We start from the raw sequence: 13,147 nt of genomic DNA, 5'->3' as shown, positions 1-13,147 counted from the left end.
TTGCGAACTAAACGTCATCGCAACTTCATGCAACTGATTGTTAGAATGTTTTTTTCAATGAATTCTACTTGTTCAATATCGGCTGAACTCACATCCTCTAGCTCATCTATATCAGAAAAAATCTCAAGAATACTTTTCCTGTTTAAGGGGAATTGTGGATGAGGAGCTGGACGACATCCAATGATCAGTGAATTCAAGTTGTTATCCCTTGCCAGAGGTTTAGATTGCTTTTTCTCAGGGGCAGGTACTTGCTGGGGTTCGGCTATTGGTTGCACTATAATCTTCGGTTGAGTTTTTGGTAATAGTGCTCGCACCATTTCGGCTATTTCTAGCCCATGACTCTTCAATGGATCGTTCTCAATTTTATTTTTCTGAATTGGATTGCCACCTCTTCTAACTTCCTCACCAGAGTGAATTGCTTTAAGGACATTAGCGCCAACCTTATAGCAATCATTCAGTGGTGGTGGATTGTGATCCTTAGGGATAGTTTCAGAGGTCACATGTGGTACAGGGACTATTTGCTTGGCTCCCAATATGGGAACTTGCACAAAATTAGGCATGTAGGCTTCAACCGCCCTTTTGATTTCTGCTTGTCTAGAGGCTTGCTCATTAGGGTCAGTTAAATTGGTTGACTCACTGGAAGAGACAATAGCGGTCGTAGGGGGAATCACCGGTTCAATAGGTATCGAAGGGTGATGACTCCCAATGGCTTCCACTAGGCCATCTAAAGTCGAGTGAGGTAAAGGGTTAGACAGCGATTTTACATTTCCTCCTCTCGCTCTCCGCTTTTGGTTCAAAAGTACATATTTTTTTGGAATGGCAACAGACGTCTTGTTGTTTTTTTGACTTGGGGTGGTAAGTGCATTAATAAACTGTTTTGCAGAGTTTGAAACATCCCCTTTTCTAGTATTTATGTTTTTGGATTTCTTTTTTTCTGGAGCTACAATTATTTTTTGATTTGGTTTACCTAGATATTGATTTATAGGTTTTGCAGCGGGCGTTCCGCTCTTGGCAGGTTTAGAAAAAGTTTACTGCTTGGCTCTACACAAGGTGGCGAAGGGTTCAATTCTCCATTCATAGAAGCCATTGGGTCAAAAATAATTTTTTGGAAAAAGGGCACTGCAAAAGAAACATCATGAACTTCCAAATTGGAGAGAGACCCTTCTCGGTGTTGACTAGCATTAAAAGAAGATGAAGCCTTGTCATAGTGCTTGATTCTAATGGGGGAAGTGGATTTAGATTCAACCGAGTGAATGTCTTTTAGATTAGGCAATTGGACAGCGGCTTGCCATGCCATAATCGAAGCAATCTGTACACTTTGTGTGCAGGGTGCCTAAACAAAGATAAGGAATATTGGGGAGATGAATGCTCGTCTTAGTTTAAACGTCTTAGTTTAAACGAGCAGGTAGTTATTTCAATGTGCCTTCACCTTATGGGAGGTGCAGTCCAAAATCACAGCGTAATCCAGCAGGCAGAAGGCTCCAACAGGCGATACTGTGCAGCAAAGCGGGACTCACCGGGACTCCTTCGGTGCGCGCGCTTCTGGTAATTTCTACACACACCCACTAAAAGTGGCAGGGTGCCTTATGGGAGGTGCAGTCCAAAATCACAGCGTAATCCAGCAGGCGGTAGGCTCCAACAGGCGATACTGTGCAGCAAAGCGGGACTCACCGGGACTCCTTTGGAGCTCCTGCTTTCAGTGCTTAGTGTTTCCTATAGTGTGTAGATGCACGCTTGTGCCTCAACAGTAGGGCAGGTAGAAATTTCAAAAGGGTCTCGTGAGACGGCCCACACCAGAACATTTGTTGGACACTTCTCGCAGGTTGCAGAACAAATGTCCTCACGCACGCACGTTAGCAGCATTGAGTGCGGAGCAGGATAGGATCAAAGTTCACATAGCACCCTGCAGTGACCCGCTTTCTCTGAGAATGCATCTGCTTGACTGATCAGTAGTACCTGGAAATTGCACACGTCTGCCCGCAATCCTGGCACGCTATTTTTCTTGGATTTTTGCCTTTACTCGGGCTCACTCGCCGGTTCTTTTTTTCCAAGATTACCAACACATTCTGCACCGATGGGAATTTCATCCCACGCTTTTCGACTCGCTCCTTCTTACTATCCCTCTACCTCAAGGAGGGGTTCAGGTGAAGGGGAAGCAGTAGAGAAAAAAAAATGGGAGTACCCAATGACTTTAATAGGCTATTTCCTTTATCCACACTGGAAGCAATGTTGTTAATTTCAAATTTCAACAAAATCACCCTGTGTAATTTGGCTTTGTGGGGTTTAATTAAATTCTGGTCTAATAAAATGATACAGATTTACTTTGAATGTGCCACTCAATCAATAAGAGGGAAGATTACATCACATAGATCCACATCAAACATAGTTTGGTTGTACTAGTTAACTTAGATAGATATTTTTGAGTTTATGCTCAGGAAAAAGGACATCGATGCTCAGGTCATCTTTCAGGTACAGGACAGGGACCATCAGAATCCAACATCAGTCATGGATATTATCCAGGCTCAATCCCTCTATTTTGCCTCTCTTTGATCATAGATCCCAGCCTCTGTCCACTCTCATGGTTTCCTACAGTAATTTTATCAGTAGTTCAAACCCAGGTAATTTCAGGCAATCTCCGGGGTTCCCATAGTGCAACACCTTATAAACCCATAATCACCCCCCAAAAAATGTTTAAATTATCAGGTGCCAGCTCTTGCTATTTTCCATCCTCTTAAGCCAGGCCTAGCCTCTTTACTTTGATTGGTCTCTTCAGTTATGACGCCCAAATTTGGTAAGGGATCAATCCACCCACTTGAATGACCATTTTTACACATTTCAATTTTGCACTTAAAACTCCAATGCAGCAATTTTCTCTAATTTCATACAAATACATATTTGATTTCTTCTTATCATGCTGGATTTAATTAAATGTGTTATGTGTACTGTGGGACTTATGGTTCCTGAGAAAATGAACAAAGTATGATTGTCCATCTAACTTATGGCAGTCTCTGAACATATATGCACATTTTGAATTCAATTGCTCATTTAGTTGTGTTTTCCCACCTAACATGGGATCCGGACCATCTGTTTTCTTGAATGTTTTTTTCTGCAATTAATCCATTAACATTGTTTCTCTCAGGGTTAATGGATAATCTGGTTCAGTTGGTTGGAGTTGGAAGGATAGCGGTGTCCTGCGAGAAAATTAGTTGGTTGCTATAATATGACCTGCGTCCTGGCACATGGTTTGGTGGGGAACCAAAACTCCAATGTTCCCAGTGGGTTAGTTACTCGATAATGTGACAAACCTTGTTTTTTGATGGTGCTGGTGGGTGGTTCTTAACCATTGGTTGTAGCCCTCAGTTACTTAGTTGCTGGATATTTGAAATAAAGGAGAAAAAAACCCGACTTCTTGTGATCAGTGAGGGTTTCATGTTGTAACACACATAGATCACAGGTCCAGCAGAGCATGCTTGGTACAGGTGAAAAAGGAGCCAACGCGCTTTTCGACTGTAGTCTTTATCAAGGCAGGACAGTGGTAGGTGATCCTGTATAGGATTGCAGCGCCTGGAAAATACCTCCCAGTACTTCTGGGCGGTGTGCTGATTAGCCACACTGTACCTGGGCAAAAAACACTCCCTGATCCCTATGTGTTTCTCCGTGGTAGCCAATCTGTATCTGGGCGAAAACCGCTCCATGGTTCCCACGGAACGATTTTCGGCCAGATACATATTGGCTAACCAGCCAACTTTCCACCCAACTTGTGAGTGGGCTAGCCCTTAAATCTGGCGGTAATATCATTACTACCGCATTTAAGGGCTACCGCCCAACTCCTGATGAGGCCCAATGTGTGGGAGCTAACTCTGCTGGGTATCACCCCATTAGATCATGGCCCAAAAATCCTACAGATGAAAATACCTAATTTTGAAATGCACATTTCAATGCATGTGAGGGGTGGGGTAGGGTAATAAATATTGTAAGGGGAGTATTGGGGGATACAGGGGGTATCCCCCTGAATATAAGTGCACTGAAAAGTGTGAAAACAAAACAATGCTGCTCCCTGCTATCACTATATTATTTAAAACAAGTTCAGTTTAAGAAGAAATTATTATAGATCTCTGTACATTTGCATTGATTTTAAGATAGATAACAGTTCCCTAGTTGTGGAATAACCTGCAAAATAGAACTCTTGTTCATTAGTTTGACTGTTAGATGGCACTTAAGCATCACCTATAAGCCAGAATTATTGAATTGGAGAATAGGTAGGGGGAGAAGACATGTGTGGGGGGGCACATTGCTTGCGGCGGTTGTTTGATTATTTATCCATACATTATGGCCTTGCTAATCCCTATGACCATTCCCACCCACTACCTGCCGATCTCCGTGATGAACATATCCTCCTGGGATATTTTTGCGCTCCTTCTATCAAGCACTAATATCAAATCTTTGCCCCCCAGTGTGTTTTCTAAGCAGTGTATTACGAGGTACTGGATTAATTGCAGCTATAAATGGTTACTCGTGCAATGAAAATGTCTTAACCAAGTGTGCCTCCAGCCACTTGATGTATATCATTCCTTTCACTGAAATCCTATTAAAACAAGAAACAACAAAGGCAACAGTTTTGGCTTGAGGTATTAGGTATGCATTTGCCAGGTACTGACTATGCCCAAGTAATCGCTTCATTTTTCATGTCCTACTGTTGCAATCTTATGGCCAGGTAGTGCCATTATCCCAGTGACCAGGAAATCCCTATTCTATGCCGACCCAAATGTTATGTTATGTTATTTTGCATTTATATAGCGCCTTATGTACCATTGGTATGGTCTGAAGGTGCTGGTAGGTTGAACGCCCTTGGGAACCGAAGTTCATATCAGTAGAGAGAGTAGAGAGAGTCAAAAGGTGCGTGTGAGCACCGGGTATGTGTACAGCTCGTGCGGCATCGGTGTGATAGCTGTTTTCTAGCGGTGGGTGTGGTGGTTGAGAGGTCAGGAGTATGTGTTCGTTCTGGCCGGATTTATCCAGATCGGATGTGGCTGCGTTAGACCTGAGGAGAACGCCTCGCTGGGGGGTGTGTAACCAGCAGTGATTACTTAGAATGATGTGGAGTAAGCGGCAAATGTTGATATGAGAACAGTTATACCGAATGGTGTCATAGTATCTCTGAGTTCTAGTTGAGTGGTGATGTAAGGAGAGAGTAAGCGTGTTTGTGAGATATGATGGGTTACATGCCGTTTCGGAGACTTCTAATTCATAGAGAGGCTATTGGGCATGCTTCTAAAATTCACAGAGAGTACATTTCTGAATTAACTTTCACAGAGAGGCTAATGGGTACATTTCGGAGTTCAGCTTTTCACAGAGAGGCTATAGGGCACACTTCTAATCTCGCCTTTCACAGAGAGGCTTTTGGGCGCACTTCTAAGTGCAACTTTCCAATTGTAATTCTGAATTCAACTTTCCACAGAGATGCTATTGGGCATACATTTAATTCAGTTTCACAGGGAGGCTATTGGGTGGACATCAGAATTCAAATTTCACAGGGAGGCCATTGGGCATACATTTAATTCTGTTTCATCGGGAGGCTATTGGGTATACTTCTAAATGCATCTTCTAATTGTACTTCTGAATTCAACTTTCACAGGGAGGCTATTGGGCACATTTCTGAGTGCAACTACTAAATGTACCTCTAAATTCGACTTTCACTGTTGGTTTTGCCAATGCTTGTTTACATAGTTCCTTGCCCCCCAAAGCCCACTATCATTTAAAAAGTCTTTGAAACGTGTTTCCTTAGTTAATTGTAACGTACACAATAATAGCTGGTCATAATGTACAACAATGTTGTCAGTCTGTGTTGCTCCCAACTCCTCTTCCGACTGATATCTCCCCCAACCTACTCTAACGTGCTCAGTTATCCTTTGGACCCATTGGAAAGCATCCTGCAAAAAGACTGCTCTTCTAACTGCTGCTGTCCTCTCTTCATGGACCTACTTTCTGACCGATGCGCTCGCCTTCTTGGTCAATGAATGCACCTGCAAAAAATGAAATCTGGATTTAGCACAGCATGCGTTACAACGAAACTGCAACCAGTGAATCTAGTATGTGCTTGATTGATTTCACTTCTATGCATTGATGTTCAATATCATGCCAGACATAACACCGCATCTGTGACGTATGGGTACACCAAATCTGTGACGTGTGGTTACAACTATGCATGAAATCAGGGTGGAAGTCTAAATTCATATAATATAGTAAGTCGTGAAAAAAGATGGTTTAGCAAAAGAGAAAACACTTAATATATGCTTTCTTCTGACAATCCCTATCCCTGGAAGGGTTGTTTCCTCCAAGACTAGCTTCCGCTTCATGCCTTTGAGTACTTACGAGGCCAGGGCCCATGTGACATGGATATGTGGCGCAAACCACGCGTGGAGACCGCTGCATTATTTAAGAACAATGCTGTCAGGCAGTGGTTGCTCTTGTTGGCAACCGTTCAGCAGCAATGTATCAACACTGGGTGTGACGCATGCAGACCTGGTCTTCCCGCCACGCACTGTCCGTTCCGGATACTAAACCGGTATCACAGAGACACAGCACACGGAATCAGAACTAGACCAGCCTTTTATTGTTCTAATTCACAATGGGTTTCAACGGGGTGACCTCCAGGTGCTGCAGGTGGGAATTAGGGATCTCGGGAAATCCCTGGCTATATGGGCAGGGGTGAATGGGGGCCTTTGATGAAGGTCCTCTAGAACGCAGTAGAGACTCCACTGTCCATCAGCCCAGAGGTCCGTCAGGCAGTATAAACCGCTGCTCACGCCATTTTATCTTCTGTAAAACCATTCTGCCCAGGCTTTAATGCTCGGTAATGCATGCTTTCCTCATAGTGGTCAACAGGTAGGTTAGTTGAGATTCCATTTGTCTATGACAGCACTGACAAAGAACGTTCCAAAAAAAAAAATAACGCATTATTTTGATTGAACTTCTACTTTAATATCGGCTATCAGTCAGCAGAGTTCCTGACAAAAAGAAAATGAGAATTATAATGCAATGTCTTTAATTGACGTGAATCTTAAAGTTTACTGTCCTCATAAGACACTGACATTCTTTTGTTGTGCATGATGCTTGATGGACTACTTAAAAGTAAATGTAATCGTTCAGAAAGTGCTGCTTTTTGTAAATGATAACTTTTTTTCTTTAGGAAATACAGAGGGATCCCCATTTGTTGATTGATGGAGCCAGCATATTTGATATTCTTCAAGGAGAGTTAGGTAGGACTTTATTACTTCCCTGTCATTTATATTTATTCAGAGAGGTGTTTCCAAGTCACAAACAACCTATACTGTATCTGCTAATGTTTCCTGTGTAGTTTTTGTCTAACTTCATGGTTTTCTTCTACACATTCTAATTTTCACTGTGAATAATATTGTAATAAAAACAGATATCTTTTAAAAACATGACCATGCTGATGTAGCGGGACAAAAGGTAGCAGTTTTATTTATACAAGCTCTCAACTTCATAAGCGTGAATTTTCCTAAACTATGCTTATAAGGAGTGAATCAAAATGTTATGTTTTTGGCGCTGAGCGACGCCGCTGGTCAACGCGGCCAATGGGCATTTGCATGCAATGAGAACGCAACTGCTATTGTAAGGGCTCTAGTATTGTTGTGCAACTGATGTGCACGCCCAACATTCTACCCCAAAGCGCATCTTGCACCCAGATGCATCCTTTCGTAATTATTATGTTTTTAGTAAAAGTATCTTTTTAATGATGAATATCAGCTAAGGTGAAAAGTGCGCTGGCAAGGAAGGCTGCCAGAGGTTAGGTGAAGTCAGATGCAGGAAAAGTCAGGGGTAAGAATTTCATCTTCAGTGTCAGACTAAAACGGTAACTAGGCCTAACCAACAATGCACAGATGTCCCTTGTTCTAGAAATTGTAAACGCTGCCTGCCATGCGTAAATGGCAAGTTGCGCTTTCTCAGTTTGCACAGAGAAGTCAAAAGGGAGGCATAACAGTAATGTTGCCACCATTGTGCACCTCCCTTTGCACTTAGTTGTGCAAATAATGAAAATTGTCCAGGGCTTGATTAGTCCTAGGTGCAAACGTAGCACGTCCTCTCTGGCAAATGTATGCTTTCTTCAAAAATGAACCCCGGCTCTTTTTTTACTCATGACAGCTCTGAAAGGGGTACACCTGGTCATGCACTATGCTTTTAGTGGACCTAAGAGTTCCATTGCCACTTCAGTTAGTAGGTGCTGTATGCATATCTGAATGTACACTGCAGTATTAACACAACACATTACCACCTAACCATATATTGGGAGTGCATATCTAGCATGGCACAATGTACTAGCAAGTAGTCATGGGTGACATTTAGAGAACTCCAACCTCCATATTTTCCCCCTTATCAGAAGACATAGATCTTTGCCCGTTTTTCATGAGGCTTGATATGTAACATTCGACAGAGTTTGACCTCATGTGCATACGAAGGGAGGTGATACGAAAACGGGAACAGTCAGTGGTTGGTGTTTGAAGTGACAGGAGTCTCTGGTGAGGTTGGGAAGGGAATTGTAGATAGGGTAGTTTTGGATCACTAACAGTGTAGGTCGAATTAAAATTAAATCGATATTAGGGTCTAGGTAAAGTTTGGGAATTAGTTTACAATTGTGTGGGTCTTGGGAGCACATGATTTGTGGGTGGTGGGACAGTAGACAAACCAGAGGGAGTCAAGAAGTTTCGGGCACGCATGTTTTTACAGGCATAGTAGAACAGTGCTGTGTTAAGCACCCATGCATTTCGTAGGCAGAGGAGGACTCCAAAGCAGTGTTGAGCACATGTGCATGTGTATGCAGAGGATATTACCAAGGTAGTGAGAACCCCACATGCATCAAACGCCAAGGTAGTACAAAACCGGACATGCATTTTGTAGGCGTGGACAATGCCAAAGCTGTGGTAGACACGCATATTTCTGTTGGTAGGGATGGTGTCATAGTATTGTTAGGCTCACACACATAGTTTTAGGGAGAGGAGAATGTTATTACAGTGAAAATGTAAAGTCTGTTTTGGAGGAGACCACCAAAGCAGTAAAAGCGCAGCATGCTTTTTGTGGGCAGAGAAGAATGCTAAAGCACTGAAAACACAACCTGCATTTCCCAAACTGGGCGAACACCAAAGCAGTGCTATGCAGACATGCATTTTGTGGGCCAGGAGAACACCAGAGCAGTGCTAGACACATCTTTTTTGTTGGTGGGGAGAATGTCAAGGTATCGGTAGGCTCACACACATTTGAGGAGAATGCCAGGACAGTTAAAACCCAATGGGCCTCATTACACGGATGGCGGAGAACCATGGCGCTATTAGCACCATGGTTCATGCCGGTAAAATACCGGCACCGCCTTGGTGGAAAGGGGAATTACTGCCCCATTCCAAGGTTGGCGGGGCGGTAATTCCCCCTTCCACCATTGCCCTTCCCCATTCCCATTTTTGCCCCATAGGGCATAATGGGAATGGGGAAGGTGCTAATTACGGTACCGCAATTTGTGGTACCGTAATTAGCTCCCTGGGTCCCTTTGCGGGTTGGTTTTTAACGCCTGCAAAAAGCAGGCGTTAAATTCCCCAACCCGCAAAGGGACCTCGTAGTAAGGCGGTAAGGATTTACCGGTACCGGTAAAATACCGGTACCGGTAAATCCTTACCGCCATCTGTGTAATGAGGCCCAATGTCTGTTTTGTAGGTGGAGGAGAAGAGCAAAGCAGTGAGAAACCCATGTGCATTTTGTTGGCAAAGGAGTATGTCGTGGCAGCGTAAGATCAGTGTGAATTTTGTAGTTAAGGCGAACACTAAGGCAATGCTAGGCGCGAACACATTTTGTTGGCAGAGAAGAATGCCAAGAGTGTCAATATTCCATGTGCAATTTGTAGGAGGGAAGAATACCCAAGGTCGTAATAGGCACTCATACATGTTGCAAGCAGATGAGAACACCAAGGCAGTAAAAAGCACAAGTGCATTTTGTAGGCGGAGAAGATGCCAAAGCAGTGAGCCCTCATGTGCATTTTCCAAGCAAAGGAGAACATCAAAGGATTGTTAGGCACATATACATGTGGGATATATTGACCCACTCAACAGCATTGCCTCACATCACTAAGCTACATTTGCGCAAGAAACAGCAACCTGGCTGTGCTGGCTCCTGTGCGCACCAGGACCTCAAAACTGTGTTTTGGCAGCATCAAAAGATGGCTGCACCATCCTGCCTAGTACACTTCAGGCAAGATGGAACAAGGGGACACACTGAAAAAGTATGCCAGTGTGTTCTGAGACATATATATGGAATCAACTGAACCAGCAGCACTGCATTGCAGCAAAACCCAAAAATTCCCCTTCAAAATGAAGCCTTTTCTTCACCCTTTCAAAATGCTGTGTTATGCTATTTCCATCTGTGCATTCTGAAACCACTGTGATGGAAACAGCCCTGCCTGGCCCAGGAGAATTCACTGTGCCTCAGAAAAACCGGGAATAATTCCTGAATGACAGGTCCTGTCAAAGTAGATTTGAAAAAAATCAACAAACAACTTTATTTTCACCCGCAAGGGAACACACGTTTATTTCTTGACAAAATGTATCCAGGCGCAGCAGTTCAAAGAGACTTTTTACTCTTTGAGCCAGGTCATGGATAAATGTATCTATACTTTAGATAAGAGTCTTACTGCAAGGAAAATGACTACAGCTGCAGAGACAGTGGCAATCTGAGGAGCTGCAAACCGAATTAAAGAAAGAAATGCTAGCAGTTTTTAACACATGTGGAAAAATGGGCTGTGCTAACTGAAGAGAAAAAAATGACCTGTTTAAAAATCAATTGTTGATGAAAGCCTGCTTACTTAGCAATGTAAAGGAATTATGTTAGTGGTGATAATAGATGCACAGGATATCTTCTGTCATAGGTTTGTTTAATTCAAGACCCAAAGTAAGAAATTAAACAGATTAAAACACATAGGTTGGAGTTGCAAGCTCTCAGAAAAACCTGTTATTCCAGTTGGCAGCCAGGAAACTTCTCCAAGGAAGGGAGATACACCCTAAATCCAGGACATGTATGCGCAAAGTGCCAGCTTGAAAAACTTTGAATGGGATAGGACAATGAAAGTTCATTCGTCTGTGCTCCAGGCTGGGACAATAGCAGTCCTGGGACACTCACCTGTCAAGTGTGAAGGGGCAATAAAACCTTCAATTAAGACTGAAAACCCCCTTGCCTGGAAGGAAATGACAGCTGCTTGCAGTTAGAGGAAAAAGAAAACCATTATCAAGTAACAAAGGGACTGCCTTTTGATGCCAGAGACTATGTTATAAATAAACTTTAAAGACTTTTATTTCTGTAGCAAGAATTAGCAGAAATTTAAAAGTTTGAAGTTTTTAATCTAATTGTGTGGGCTATCTTTTAAAACTTGGTAGAACTCATTGCTGCATGGGGAACAGAAGTTACGAAATATGACAGATTCCAAGGAAAGTATTAATGTGGCAATCACAGAATTGTGTACATACATCCCTGGGGACAATTCGCATTTGTGTATACAATTGTGGAATTTTAGGCCAAATCTTTAATGTGTAAAACTACCAAAATGTATCAGAAAGGCGAAACAAGGTAGCACAGACCTGAGGATTGTACTGAAATGTGATGCACAGAATATGTGAACTGTGTGTATAATTTGCCAAGAGATTGCACTTGAAGAAATTTATGTTTTTTGGCAAAATTGGATTTTAAGTAAAGTAAATGTGGGAGTGTTTGGACATTGTAAACCTCAACTCATAAACCTGACATCATCCCCTTAGAAATCCAACCAACTGAGAGCGATGCGGAGAATAGCTCCCCTGCCCAATCCAAGTAGTTTAGGGGTGGGCGTAGTTAACCCTGCCCAACCGCTACCTTAATGATGTCATTTTGCATTATAAATGAGGGTCCCTGACAAGACCCTGGACAGACACACTCTTCCTGATTTCCTGCGCTGCATTCCTGTTCATGTTTCATATTTCAGACTCCAGACTCCAACTACAAGGCCAAGCATTGCTGATCCTATTCCAGGGCCCATTGCAAACCCCAATCATTGCTGATCCTGCTCCAGCAAGGCCTACCCTACAATATTAAAACCCACTAATCTCCCAGTAACCAGGAGAAACCATGGTACTTTTGGCATCCTAATCCAGCTTGACTTGCCACCACTCACTGCATGATGCTGCCATCCTGCTACCCTGATGACCTATAGCATCCTTTAACCAGAATTGCCAGGCCAGAAGAACTATCATTGGGTATCCAGTCCATGGCCAGCTGATCCTGTCCCACTGATTTTGTCCGGCTGTCCTTTTTGGACCAGATCCGTGTGGTGACCAGAACCGCTGACTGTCCAAAATCCAAAAACTAAAAAGTGGACTGTGAGTATCAATAGGAACCATAGAACCATACTATACCTTGTTTTGCCTTGTCCTTAGTTCCACTCTCAAAGTCATCCTATCCTTTTCCTGATAACTTGTAATATTGTCAAAAATCATTCTTGAAGCCCTTCTTTGATTCCTTGTGATAGCGCTAACATCTTTAATAATTTTGTCTTGTAAAATCCTAAACTATTAATCCTGTTTTGAGTGATCGGACTGGGTCTGCCAGGGCGGGCGTGGAGGTGCTAGGGTTGAACTTGTGAGTCAACCCCAGAGCTTACTGTGTCTCAATCTGGTAGCCTAGCCTGAATGCTCTAGTGTAGAGTAAAACTGTCTTGTCAAAACTGATTTCTCTTCCTTTTCTGCACCTTCATTTTCTCAAAAATGCACCTTACTAGATCTTGCATAACTCACTCAATTTAACAGCTAGAGACCTCACTTCACTTCCATATTGTACCTAGGATCCATAGCTACACTACATTTTGGTAAATTCAGGCAGAAATTGCAAAGGTTTGCTAAATTTACAACGTGTCATTTTGATTATAAACTGTTTTAAATCTTCCATTCAATTTCGAATTGTATGCTTTTGCTCAATCTATTGCTTGTGATTGCTAGTATCTTTCCAGTGTTCCTCCAGTGAAGAATTGCTTTTGTTTCAAGAGTTTTATACACATTCATTCATTTATTCATCAATTTCTGAGTGTAATTTTTAGCATTGCCAGGGATTAAAATCCTTTTTT

At 42.6% G+C, this 13,147-nt stretch overlaps 1 protein-coding gene across 1 annotated transcript in view; it reads left to right on the top strand.

Annotated features, from left to right (window-relative positions):
• LOC138467325 (calpain-13-like) overlaps positions 1-13,147 on the top strand; it is a 662,439-nt gene that overhangs the window by 186,364 nt on the left and 462,928 nt on the right. The window contains exon 3 of the mRNA XM_069607301.1: positions 7,190-7,259. Coding sequence (XP_069463402.1) covers positions 7,190-7,259 — 70 coding nt within the window. The remainder of the gene's footprint in view (positions 1-7,189; positions 7,260-13,147) is intronic.

Source organism: Ambystoma mexicanum, chromosome 4q (genome assembly GCF_040938575.1).
Source record: "Ambystoma mexicanum isolate Mex_15411 chromosome 4q, UKY_AmexF1_1, whole genome shotgun sequence".
In the NCBI taxonomy this organism is placed as follows: Eukaryota; Metazoa; Chordata; class Amphibia; order Caudata; family Ambystomatidae; genus Ambystoma; species Ambystoma mexicanum.
This window is presented reverse-complemented; position numbering and strand designations above follow the sequence as displayed.